The sequence below is a fragment of the Podarcis erhardii genome (assembly GCF_964252035.2).
Source record: "Podarcis erhardii genome assembly, contig: HAP1_SCAFFOLD_968, whole genome shotgun sequence".
In the NCBI taxonomy this organism is placed as follows: Eukaryota; Metazoa; Chordata; class Lepidosauria; order Squamata; family Lacertidae; genus Podarcis; species Podarcis erhardii.
In genome coordinates, this window is record NW_028292861.1 from 1 (window position 1) to 13,640 (window position 13,640).

Consider the following 13,640-nt stretch of genomic DNA (forward strand, 5'->3'; position numbering starts at 1 on the left):
TGTCTTTTCTGCCATTTTATTAGGACCTGATTGCAGACCTGAAGTATGAACTCACTGGGAAATTTGAACGGCTGATTGTGGGCCTAATGAGGCCCTTGGAATACTTTGATGCCAAAGAAATAAAAGATGCTCTCAAGGTAAAGGGGGAGTGAGGGTTAGGGTTTTGCCATTCCTTTGGGGACACATGGCAGCAGTGGCCTTCTTTTCACTGTGCCTTTTGATATCATTTTTCCAGTGGCAAGTACATTCAGCTCATACTGATCTGCAGAGATGGTTATTTGGGTTATTTCATTTTCTTGGGTTGCAGTGTGCTGCATTTCATACGGCTGACTTGTTTTCCTTACTCTCAGGGTATTGGGACTGATGAGAAGTGCCTCATTGAGATCCTGGCTTCTAGGACCAATCAGCAGATACGTGCTCTAGTGGAGGCCTACAAGGATGGTGAGTATAGAGAGCAGGGGCTGTGACACTTCCCTGGATTTTCAGCAGACTCCAGCTAATATTAAAGATACCTGTGATGAAGCAGAGAGTAAACTATTGAACACAGTGGGACTTGCTTCTGAGCAAGCATGCATAGGATTGTGAATGTATCATATAATTGGCACATAAAATAAAATGAGTCTCTTCCTCCATTTTTGTTTATAAGGATTTATACCTTTTATAAACACTTTCCTGCTTTGGGCAAGTCCTGCTTTGGGCTGCTTACCTGCTTATCTCTTCTGCCCTAAGTCTCCTTACAACTTAGGATAATTTTCTTTTAAAAATTCCAATAGAGTTAAAAAATGTAAGTGCTCAAACTCCCAGCCACATGAACACAGGAGTCTCATTTCAACCCTGCATCCAACTTCCATTGCTTTGCTTTATTCTCTCAATATATCCCACTTCTCCAGACCCTTATTTTTTGACCCCCTTTTTTCCCTCTAGTCCTACTGCTAATGAATGCCTTTCTGCCATGGGTTTTGAAAACTCATCTCTCTCTCTTTTAAACATTCCCATAGCATATGAGAGGGACCTGGAGGAAGATGTTGTAGCAGACACCTCGGGACACTTCAAGAAGATGCTTGTCGTCCTCCTTCAGGTATGTTGGCCCCTGCACTCAGTATTCTCCCTTCAAATGTTTTGCAGTACTAATGGGTTCAATTCCATGTCCTTTCTACAGGGCACCCGAGAAGAAGATGATGTTGTAAGTGAAGACTTAGTGCAGCAAGATGCCCAGGTTGGTGCAATTTACATGATACCTTGCCCAATTAATGATGATCCAAAGAATGAACTTTGCTTCATCTTGGTACAAATCTAGATTTAGGGGGAAATAGGTATACTTGAAAATCTAGCCAATCTTTTGCCCAGGTGATTCTTGCAGGTTTTGATATGAGTTCTCTCTGCATGCACACACCCAATGCATCAGTTATATAGACCTAAAAACAGACACCCCTGGGATGACATCTCCTAGCATGAGAGGTTCAGATCTGAACAGTGTATTTTCTCCACCTATCTGGTATCTACAGTCAAGGATTTCATGCTTTTCTGAGCCAATTGGAGAACGCATCATTTCCTGGATTGATGTCTTGTTTATGAATCCAAAGTAGAGTCTCTGGTTCTAAAATACTGCATCTATTGAAATCAAACTGTTGAACCACCGAAAGCAGTCAGCTCTGCTTTCAAATACTTTGTAAGACTTTTGCACATACTTGATGGGATGTAGGTATTATGAAAGCTCCTGTTTAAAATTACTGGTGTTTATGGTACTTTTATATAAAAGATAAATATCCCCAGCAACTTGAACCACAGAGTGGTGGTTTCCTTGTAAGTATTGTAAGTTATGTGATCAGAACTAAGATTGCAAATCTCCTGCTAAACATATTTCTCAAGTCTTTAGTAGTAAATAATACAATTTGATTTTTGTTTTGTTAAAGACTGAATAGCTTCCCAGTATGTCCTAATGCATCTAGTTGAAAGTAAGACCCAGTGATGATGTCCTATTATTACTTGGTTTGCTGATTGCATAAATCTGATAGATTTTGCTTACTGTTTTTGAGAATTCACCAATAGTTTCCTCTTGAGTTGCATGCATCATTATTCTAAGACAAATTCCTGTAGAGTTTCAAAGTTAACTGGACTTTTTTATACTTGCCTCTTCATGTTGATCCCTGTTTTTAAGCTGCTGCTGTTGTGTTTGTGTGTGTTTGTGCTTTCTAAAAGAATCTGTTGGACGCTGGGGAAGCAAAATGGGGCACAGATGAAGCCGAATTCATTTTCATTCTTGGAAGCCGAAGCAAGCAACATCTTCAGCTGGGTGAGCTTGAGCACTGCATTCAAATACTAGGTTACAAACCACATCTTACACTTCTTTTTAGCCAATCATCACATGTCTTCGCAGAGTGCATACCAGTTAAGACCCAGCCACACTTTTGCTTGTCCCGTGTCCAGGTCCAAGTGGTTTTCCGCTTGTCTCACACTTTCTAGGCACGAGTCTGAGCAGTTTTGCCCTTGCCCCTCCACTTTCCCTGGGAAAACCCATTCTTTAGTGATAAACTGGCACAGACATCAATCTGGAGAAAACCTGATTGACATTTGCTCTGATTGAGAGTGGTTTTCCCCAGGTTGGGGGATGGCAGGACAAGGGCAAGTCTGGATGAGCCCTTAGTTACGATGGACAAGAGTCCATAAACTTGCCCTCTAGTGGCTGAATTAATATAACTGATGAGGCCTTATAGGGGTTCTGCCAGAGTTGTTCTTTGCAATTTGGTTATAATGCTACCTTGGCTCCTAAGAACACTTCTTGCTGTTGGATGAATTATTTGATTAGGGGAGAAGTTCATTGCTGAGCAGAAAACTCAATAAGGCGACCCCTAAATGTGACCATCTTTGCAGGTAACAATGACAGGTACCTTAATGACTTAATGAGCCATAATGTGCTCGTGCAGTCAGTTCCCTCTTTATGCAAGTGGGTAAACAAATCAGGAAAAGAGCTTAAGAGTTACATCTGAACCTGAGTTTGTGGCTTGTTTCTGCCTAACAAACCAGGATTTGTAAACAAATAACAAACCTCGTTTTAAGGCTGGCTGTTGATCCTGGCTTGTTGGGGGGAAAACATGTTAAAGGGCAACAAACCACAACTCCTGCTTCAGATGCAACTTTAAGCTAACAACAAACCATAATCTTAAATTCTGACATACTGATAGCTAAGCTATCCCCTTCCTGACTTGTTTCCCTGCTTACACAAATGGGATAAGCGAGGGAGCAACTAGGCTGCATGCACCAGCACAGTATGGTTTAGTAAGCCACCCAAAGACAAGCCCTGCTGGATCATTCCAGCAATCTGTTCTTGCAGTGGCCAACCAGATGTCTGTGGGAAGCCAAGGTTCTTGGATTATTATTTCCTGAAAATGCAGCCATTGTTGCTTAGATGCCACATTCAAACAAATCCATAGTTTAATTTGAAAACTATTGTCATAGGAATACTTGTAAATGTTTTCAAGGCATGGCAGTTCAGTGGCATTGACTGTTGATTGACCTAGAGTGCAGCCTTCTTTGGGCACAGCAGTGAACCAGAGGTCGGTGTGTGAGAGACTATCCCACTCCTGTGCTTCCTTTTCAGTCTTTGATGAGTATCTGAAGATCTCTGGCAAGCCCATTGAAGTGAGCATCCGGGGAGAGCTGTCTGGAGACTTTGAAAAACTGATGCTAGCTGTAGGTAAGTGGGTCAGATCTTGTTATTTGAAGTGGTGTGGCAGACTAGAAGTGACTCCGAAGGTCACACGCTTTCAGCCTAAACCTGTGGGTCAATTCAAAATTAAAGATGTCAAGGTCTTTGCTAACCCAGTTGATGTTGGGTGTGCTTTTACAAAAGGCAGACTCCTAAATTTTCTTTAGCTCTGAACTTCAGCTTTGGTTTAGGCACATGACTTGATTTAAGGGATGGGACTTTTCAGTATCTAAGGTGTTCTGGAAGGATGAGAGGCAGAACTGATCTTGTCAGCATGGAATGGTAAAGAGTGTTGGGGAGCAGAACAGAGAACTAGAGGTAGGGATGGAATGGAGTTTCCAGTAGGAGGGTCTGGCTGACTCACTGGAACCTGGAACAGGAGCAATCCATACAGCATAATTTTCTTACAGGTCTCATTTGTGTTCTCTGAATATTCCAAAGCATTTTTACTTTTGTGTCTCGGCCCAGGTTTTGAAGGGATAAGGAAGCGATTGCATTTTGCTAGGCAACAGGCAGGGAGCATGAGCCTCTAGTTAACACTCTCTCCTGATTCTTCTTTCCACAGTGAAGAATATCCGGAGTACAGCAGAGTATTTTGCAGACAGGCTCTTCAAAGCCATGAAGGTGAGAGGCATTCCAGGAGCATTGGACAGTGGATTTCTCCCCCTCTTGAATGCTTTGTGATCATCTACATGTTGCACTGTACATGTTATAGATGTTGTGCTAAATATGTTACTACATTTAACTGGTCTTGTTGTTTTTGTTCTAAAAACAGCTTGTCAGTATTGAGACTATGGAGGGCAAGGGCTTAGTCCTTTCTCTGCCACTTTGGTCCTGGCTTAAATTCCCACCTATCTAACTTGCATTTAGCTTCTGGAGATAACTGTCCATTGACAGTAGGGCCCCCCCCCCCAATTTCCCCATTACTCTAATGATATTTGAGTAATATGGATTTCAGAGAGCTTTCACTACAAACATACAGCATTTCTAGAATTAGCTTTTCATCTCCAGTGTCCTTGATAGTGGGGAACACTTTTTGGTGATACAGGCTTTCTTAGTACTCTGTGTAAAACCCACTTCCTGCAAAATGGCTGGGAGAGAGAAAGCTCACTCCCCACCATGGGCCATTGGAGCAACAGCTGTTCTGATACCCACCTTCATTGTCAGCATTACCAGGGATTGTTCTCAGGCTGTCAAAGGGCAGCCATCAAAGTCCAAAGGGTCCAGAACTGTATGACAGCTCCACTTCAGGGAAGATGCAGCTTGACCCAAAAGAGGTCCAAGTACCTTCAAAGTGCTTAGGCCTCCGCATTTGGGCTTTGTTCAAAGCACATTCATTCATTCATTCATTCATTGGATCACATTCCTCAAAAAAGAGCCCAGGGCAATGTACATCAGACATATAAGCAAAAGATGTGGAACAGTGCTTGCGTTCATTAATGTTTTTAAGCAAACCCTGATTTCCACCCACCTCTACTTTGGGATATTTTGTGTGACCCTTGTTGACCTGTTTCAGGGCTTAGGAACGAGGGACAACACGTTGATTCGGATCATGGTGTCACGCAGTGAGATTGACATGTTGGACATCCGGGAGATATTCCGAACTAAATACGAGAAGTCACTCCATCACATGATTGAGGTAAATACCGGTTTGCAGCTGGTCTACAATGGAGAAATGAGGGGAGGGGGAAATCCTTCCTTCTGCTCCATAACGGAATTTCCCTGCTCCATCTCTCATACCTCACATTATGCTTCGGAAAGATAATCACCATAGAAAGGCTTGGATAGCCTTAGAGCATGTAGGGACAGACTTCAGAATTGTGGGGTCTGCTTTGTGGTTTTTTCACTGGAATCTTGAGACCCACCAGTGGAGTCAGGTGTAGAAATAGAAGGGAGGGTGGAATGAAAACTCTGAGAAAAGGGCAAGAACTCCCTGGAGAAAAGGTGGGATATAAATGTAATAGTAAATAAAATAAAATTCAGGAGCAAGGTGCCTCAATGTAAGTACATGATCAAGCCAGGAATTTGTTTTCTGTACTAGGGCTGACCTTGTAATCATTCACACAAAAGTTCATTCCTAGTTTTCCCCCAAGCTTCATTTCAGTAGACCTTAAAAAAATTGGGGGTTGTTAACAAATTTTGGGAGTGAGAAACACTTGCCAATCTACTGCAAATCACTCAGCAATCTGCCAGTAGATGAAGAACTGCCTCCTGCCCAACTTAGAGAGTTGTTTGAGCTAACCTTTACTTTCTGAGAAGCCTATTTGGTGTTTTTGGCGTTCATTTGCCCTTTTCTATAAGAATCCACCTCATGTGACTAAAGGATTTGGAGTTTTTCTTTCATTTTCTAAACAAAATTCTAATTCAAGAAACACTGAAATGGAAGAAAACTTGGGTCCTGTTTCCAGGCTTCCCACAGGCATCTAGTTGGCCTTTGCTCTGCATGTGGTAACGTATTTGCTTCTGGGGACAGAACAAAGAGTTCCCATAACCCTCTGTTTTAAGCTGCAGTTTTGAATCTCATGCTTTCTGCTGTGGGTATGGGAGAATTACCAAACACTTTAGGCCACCTTAACTGGGAATTTTTTGTCTTGTGGATGGTTTGTCCATAACAGTTGATGCTTTGAGTGCTTGTGTGTATGTGCATTTCAAACCGACCATCTTTTATTGCCTTTGCAGAGTGACACATCTGGTGAATACAAAAAAGCGCTTCTGAAGCTGTGTGGAGGAGATGATGAGTAAGCTCTACTACTAGTTAAACATTGCTCTGTGACTTTTATTTCTCTTAACAAGGCTAGTCTGTAGCTTTTTTACTGTCTGAGTGGGGTACCAGCCCCTGATGAGTTAAAACAATAGTCTTGGAAATCCACCCTAGTTTGTCATGCTGCTAAACTTTATGTTTACTACAGACCTGCAAAGACAGTGGGAAATTTTCCATTGGCAAAATGCTCAGGTTCTGTTTTTGAAAATACTACTCATGTATTAGTTAAAAAATGTATAGGACACTGGAATAATTTCATCTTTAATTTCTGGGGGGAAACATGTCTTTCTTAGCTGGAAGCATTTTAAAAAGTTGAAAACCAGACTTCTGTCAATGCACCATGCAGATTTCTTTGAATACAAGTAAAGTTCTTTAAGAAAAAACTTAGGGAGAGAAGGTGTATATATTTATTTGACAGTGACCTTCTGACAGCATTGAAAGGCATATTTTCAAACTGGGATAGGAAAGAACCTTTTCATCCTACACTAAGTTTGTCATACAGCAGGGCTCCCAAGGGTTTTTCAGTCTCTTTTTAGTAAGCCTGTGAGAGTCTGTATCTGGGATGGGCAACTTCAGCATCCCTGAGGATCATTCTTTCCTTTTTTTCCTGGTCAAAGTGTACTGATGGTCATTGTTAAATGTGCCCCTCCTCCATCCATAGAATCATGGAATTGTAGAGTTGGAAGGGACCTCGGGGGTCATCTAGTCCAACCCCTGCAATGCAGGAATCTCAACTAAATCCCATAAGCCAGGTGGCCATCCAACCTCTGCCTAAAAATGTTTGAGGAAGGAGAGTCCACCCCCTCTCTTGGGAGTCTGTGCCACTGTCAACACCTCTTACTATCCGAAAGTTCTTCCTGATGTTCCCACACTAGTGGCCCAGCACCACAATAAAGCTGGTACCATCCTGCGTAGGGATATGGCAATGGACGCAATTGGGTATTGCCAGGGCATTCCATTTAAAATGCAAAGAAGAAGTGTAACCACACCTTTTCTTCCGTCCCATGGGGTGAGTGGGTGAGAATGGCACCAGCTGACTAATTCAAGGCCTACATAGTATGTTCATGTGTCTCCATGAAGTTCATAGACCTTGTGTCCTATCCCCTCCCTTTTCAGTGCTGCAGGTGAGTTCTTCCCTGAAGCTGCACAGGTGGCGTATCAGATGTGGGAGCTTAGTGCAAGGGCCAAAATAGAGGTCAGAACCTGCTCCTCCCCTTTTCTGCCTGCCCTTTGCTGGCTCGAAACCACAGCTGCTTCACTCTGCGTGCTGCTGACCCCTTTCTGCTAGGCCTCTTGGTTAACCTTCCTGTTCAGTGCACTGCCCCTATAACCAAACACCTCCTTAAAACATGCATTTTTAACAGATACGGCTTCATGGCAACTTTCCTCCTTACTCCTGGTCTTGTGAATGTCTATGAATTGACTCCCTTGAGATTCTGGTTGCTTCCCAATACATACTAGCATGAAATAGCTCTCCACTAATATACTGGAATTATTAAAGGGAGGGGGGACAGCCTGATGAGGTTGCTTTGTGTTAGGTGCCCACTGTAGCATTACCCTGACGTTGCATCAGTGCAGTCTCAGGACTGCAGGTACAATGCTGAAAGGTAGTAGAAACATCCCTTATGCATCCTTGCAACTACCTTAAGCTAATGGAGCTGAACTTGAAGGAATCAATCCACTGTGCCTCTTAACAACATCTGGCTATAAGCAGACTCTGCTTTTTTATGGAGTATTCAAGATACTGAATTACCCACTAATCTCTTTCGAAGGGTGAATTCGCACATCACATGTTTCATGTGATAGTTACAGGTATCACTTTATTAACTAACCCTGTAGCCATCGCAGATTATTTTCCCCTCATGGTATATAGTTGCTTAATGCCAGGAAGCAACTCAAGAGGTAGTGATAACCTGTGGCAATTGCCATAACTGGAACAGACTGTATGAACTCACCTGACTTCCCCTGCATGTGAAAGAGGGAACCATGTTCTCAGTTCATAGAAAAGCCACCAGGCTGTCCTACTAGGAAATGGGGACCTGAATGAGGACATCCTCTCCCACCCCCTAACTTTGGAAAATGCATGGGGATGAAAAGTGTCTAGATGCCATCTCTTTTCTTTTTTATTATTTTTTACACCTTCTTTCTCTGGAAAGCAATAGCCCTTTTTAGGAGATTCTTTTTTGCCATTACTTTGACGCTTTCTCCCCGGCTTGGCTATTTTTCTTTTAATAAACAAGAGGATTGTTAACTTCCCAGCTTGCTCTATCCTTGATAGCTGCTTTGCCCTTAACTTTCTGCTGGTTCCCCCCTTTCCCTTCAGTAGGCATGGATTTAATCAAAACTTCTGTTTCTGTTTTTCTGTAGCTGAAAGGAACCATTTATCCAGCTGCAGATTTCAATGCTGATGGTGATGCAAAAGTACTAAGGAAAGCCATGAAAGGTTTTGGTATGTAAGGCTTTGCAAAGGAGTTTTGCCATTCATGCACTGTGAGGAAAATTAGTCTCCTGTATCCTGTGCAAAATATATAGGCTTGCAGGATGGGGGGAAATTCAGAGGGTCTTAAAAGTCCAGATTTCTTCACTGAGAGCTGTCCTACCTGAAACACTTTTTAAATGTGTTTTAAACACTTTTTTAAACACTGGGTATTGCCAGTGAATGAATAGCAAGATCTCAACTTGGTGTATGCTCATTTGAACAGTTTCCCTCCCCTTGATTGGTATCGGTGGGACTGTGTCAGTTGGTAGCTCCCCAGGATAAAATGTGGGAGTCAAGTATAAATACTATTTCTGAACAGAGTCAAGTCTCATGAGTTGTCAAAAACTAGATGACTCATAGTTTATTTATGTTGGGTTTCAGGCACTGATGAAGATGCTATCATTGAGGTTGTCACACAGCGGAGTAACACCCAGAGGCAAGAAATCATACAAGCATACAAGTCTCATTATGGCCGGGTAATTAGAGCTTTATCTCTATTTTTCTATTGTTCTTCCAAGTATGTCTTTCTACCACCACCATTTATTTGTACTTACCTTTCATCTGCTGCTGTCTCCTCCAATGTCCATAGATGTGTCATTAAAAAATAAATAAATCCCTTTTTAAAAGCAGGAATTTGGCATTCTTATTATTATAATCTATGGAAGAAATTCAACTCTCCTAATCATTGTATCTACACATGCATATTGGCTTGCCAGATGAAATGATTCCCCTCTCTTCACCCTTGTGCTGTTCTAGGGGTTTTGCTGACCCACCAAAGAATGAACTGAGGGGGGCATGTGGGGCAAAGAGAGGAGGGAAAGCCCATTGCACAAGCAGAAGTCCTTTCAGAAGGTTTCCATTAATAGGCTTCATTAGGTGAATCTCCAATCTGGTCTGTGACCGTTTAATAAAATTTGATTTGATTAGGTGAATCTCACCCTTATTTTATTTCTGAACCACCCTGCTTCCAGCAAATTAAAGCACATCACAAAAATGGATTGAGTGGTATTTAGCTAAGTTTTACGCAGAGTAAACTCATTGGAATTAATGGACCTAACATGCTCATGTTAATTTCAGCAGGTCTGCTCTGACTAAAACTTAGTTCAATATCACCCATCATCTTTCTGTTGCTTGCTTATATTCCACTTTTAAGAAAAAAGCCCCACCCCAAGCAGCTGACTGTTTTAATTACTTGTAACTAGACAAGATGGTAGAAAATCCAGGAACTGAATTCCAATGTTTTCTTGTTTAAAAAAGAAAAAGCAATGGATAGAATAACTGTATGTGTGTTTATGGGATTGTGGATCAAGGCCAAAGTACTTGGAGAGGGTGGAGGGTTTTTATCCTTTACAGCCTTTGCTGTTTTCCCAGTGAAAATCCCTCTGAACCTTCTCTTTGCCCTGTGTAGAGCAAAGCATAGAATTATGTGTCTGTGTAGGATAATTTAGACTATTAGTTTAGGAAAATAATGCAGGGAGAGAGGGGATAAACCCATTCTCCTTTCCCATTGTCATGGGTGAATGTTAAATCAAAACTACTGATCCATTTAGCTCAGTATTGTCTGCCTGATGGGCAGCAGTCCTTCAGGGTTTCAGATCTGTGTTTCCCATGACAGGACCTGATAGCTGACCTGAAATCTGAAATATCGGGGCCCTTGGCGAAGGTTATTCTTGGACTAATGATGACACCAGCGCAGTATGATGCTAAGCAACTGAAGAAAGCTATGGAGGTATTGTAGCTTTGTAAGATATATACCCAAATGTGACTTTATTGCTTAACGTTATATAACAGCAGGCCCTGGGTGCATGGAAGGCTCCCCTTTCTGATTTAGGCTCTGTGAATGGAAACTCACCTAACTGATACTTTTTAAGCGTCAGTGAGATGAAAAGGAAACTTTTCCCTTGCTTTGGGACATAATGATGCGTAAGGAGCAGGCCAAGTTGAAACTGCCCCAAGTGTGTCTACAGTATAGATCCAGAACAAGCAGGCTTGTTTGACAGGGGGAAACTGGAAGTCCACTTGTTGCCCTGGGGGCTACAAACCATAGAGGCTCAGAGTCACATAGCCCTGGTTTGTAGGAAGAGAACGAGGCCAATTCCCCATGCCGTCTTTAGAAACTAAAACTAAAACTGGGAATTCCCTTTTGGTACTCATCCTTATCAAACAGTATGGAATCCACCCCCACCCACCTCCCACAAAAAAGCTAGTTCCAGGATTTAGGTCTCCATGAGGAGAAAGGGAGATAGGGAACCCCCTACTCTGCTTTTCCCTCAAGGAGATTCTTCAGCCCTTGTGAGACTGTTAGGGATATTTCATCTGGCTTGGCATAACCCGCTGTTCCTGATTCCAGTTCTAGCTGACTAAGCCGTGAACCACCCTCCTTTTACTGAGGAGTTGCAGGGGGTTTCTGGAGGTCCCTATGAGCTCAAGGGCTGGTATTCCCCAGCAGTGAGATGCCTCGCATCCAGAAATGTAGCCACTTCTAGACAGTGCTCCCTCCCCCCCCTGTAAAATAAAATAAAATAAAATAGGTGGCCTGCTTGTAGATACTCTGAAATATATTCTAACAACTGTCATGTATCTTTATAATCCTTTCAGGGGGCTGGAACTGATGAAAGTGTTCTCATTGAAATTTTGGCCACTCGGAACAACCAGGAGATCCAAGCAATTAACACAGCGTATAAAGACGGTAAAGTTCTCTGAGAACACGGACCCTTCTTTAAGGAATTGGTGGACTTATAAACACACACACTGTGTGTGTGTGTGTGTGTGTGTGTGAGAGAGAGAGAGAGAGAGAGAGAGAGAGAGAGAGAGATTTGCCCCCATGTTTCCCATGAAGATGAGGCCTTTGTGTATCCATATGCCAATATGTGAGAATGCAATGATCACAATTAGGAAAGACAAAATGCACAAAACCAATCCTCAGGTGGGAGGTAGGATGAGGAAGAGTCCTCTGCTGTATGTTTCTAATACCACCATCATGATGCCTTCCTCTACTCTTTTTTCAGCCTACAGTAAGTCTTTGGAAGATGCACTGAGTTCTGACACTTCGGGGCATTTCAAAAGGATCCTCATCTCTCTGGCTCTGGTAAGGACTCTCTCCTGCATGCCTCCCAAATAGCAGGACAAGTAGAAACCACTGAGCTGTTTCCTGACACAAAGGTGGATAGAAGTGGTTGAAGGAGTTGGCTGTGCTTAGCCTGGAGAAGAGATGATTAAGGGGCGATATGACAGCCAGGTAGTTGCTTCTTTGATGGAGTAAAGGAACGTCTCCACCCCCATCATTCTATCCGGACACTTGAGGTCCAGCAGCGAGGGACTGCCAGAAGCCAAGTTAAAGGGAACCAGGCAGAGGGCCTTCTCGGTAGTGGTGCCCGCCCTGTGGAATGCCCTCCCACCACATGTCAAAGAGAAAAACAACTACCAGATTTTTAGAAGACATCTGAAGGCAGCCCTGTTTAAGGAAGCTTTTAATGTTTAACAGACCATTGTATTTTAATATTTTGTTGGAAGCCGCCCAGAGAGGCTGGGAAAACCCAGCCAGATGGGCGGGGTATAAATAAATTATTATTATTATTATTATTATTATTATTATTATTATTATTATTATTATTATTATTGAATTGTTTTCTGTTACTACAGAGGACAGGATCTGAACCATTGGGTTCAAATTGCAAGGGATGGTGGTGGTCTGAAACAGGAATTCTGACTGTATGAGCTGCTCAGGCTGCCTTGAAAGGTGGCGAACTCTCCTTTGTTACATATTTTTGAATACGTAAGCTGTCAGGGATGCTTTATTAGTGGTACGGGGGGGGGGGGCAGTTGACCAGGTGGCAATGGGAGCCCCTTCCAATACTATGATAGGGAAACCTGTGATGATTTCTGCCTGTTCTGCATGCGTTAAAAGTCACAGGAGACCCGACTGAATGATAAACCTGGCAACCTACTGGGAATTTGAAGGCTGGTTTACATTGTTCTGCCTGTCTCTGCACTGTTGCAGACCACCACCTCCTTTTTGTAAAGCTAGGTTATTTTTTTGTTGTTGTTTTTTTTGCTGCCCCACTGTAATACCACATTTTGCAAATCGCTAGCCATGATGTTGCGGTCGCCTTGTGTCTAGAATTAAAGCAGCATGCCTGTGTCCGCCCCGTGAGACACGTTTTGAATGGTAGGCAGCACCCATCTTCCTCCTGCCGTTAGTTATTTCCACAGGACAAGAGTGGTAGGTGGATGGTGCATACTAGAGATGGATGGTGGCAGCAGCAGTGATAGTGATAGCAGCTCTGTCAGCATCAGCTAGATGCCATTGTGGTTGTCCATAAGGCACAGAGCGACATAACACTGCTCCTGTGCATTGTGGCCCAATTGTTACAGCATCCAGTCAGAGCATCCTCAGGAGCCCCAGTTGACTGAGGATGCTGCCTGCTGGTGTCAGACTTGCTTCTAGTCATTTTTACAGATGCTTTTTGCACCTTTATTCACTACTTTCAATGTTTGGACACAGGGGGCCCGTGATGAAGGAGGAGAGGACCTTGCTAAAGCTCAGGCGGATGCCCAGGTGAGAAATGCAGACTTTAAAATATATATTCTTGAAATAATACCACACGTGCAAAGGCATTTATTTATTTCTGCCTTTCCCCCGCAAGGCTGGGAATTGAAAATGATGAAATGATACTCCCTGATATTTGCCTCTG

General features: G+C 42.8%; 1 protein-coding gene across 1 annotated transcript; it reads left to right on the plus strand.

Annotated features, from left to right (window-relative positions):
- Positions 1-26: 26 nt before the first annotated feature.
- On the plus strand, positions 27-13,634 carry ANXA6 (annexin A6). Its single transcript, XM_081882341.1, has 16 exons — positions 27-137; positions 351-441; positions 999-1,078; positions 1,160-1,216; positions 2,200-2,293; positions 3,599-3,694; positions 4,272-4,330; positions 5,223-5,345; positions 6,386-6,444; positions 7,584-7,662; positions 8,835-8,916; positions 9,328-9,422; positions 10,562-10,675; positions 11,545-11,635; positions 11,955-12,034; positions 13,451-13,634. The coding sequence occupies exons 1-16, from the start codon at positions 87-89 to the stop codon at positions 13,616-13,618; spliced, it is 1,419 nt and encodes a 472-aa protein (XP_081738467.1). The 5' UTR covers positions 27-86; the 3' UTR covers positions 13,619-13,634.
- Positions 13,635-13,640: the final 6 nt, after the last annotated feature.

Excerpts from the sequence above, each read along its gene's own strand:
- ANXA6 (XM_081882341.1), top strand. The coding sequence starts at position 87 with ATGAGGCCCTTGGAATACTTTGATGCCAAAGAAATAAAAGATGCTCTC. Across the intron at positions 442-998 it reads AGTGGAGGCCTACAAGGATG|CATATGAGAGGGACCTGGAG; the intron begins GTGAGTATAGAG and ends ACATTCCCATAG. Across the intron at positions 1,217-2,199 it reads TAGTGCAGCAAGATGCCCAG|AATCTGTTGGACGCTGGGGA; the intron begins GTTGGTGCAATT and ends GCTTTCTAAAAG.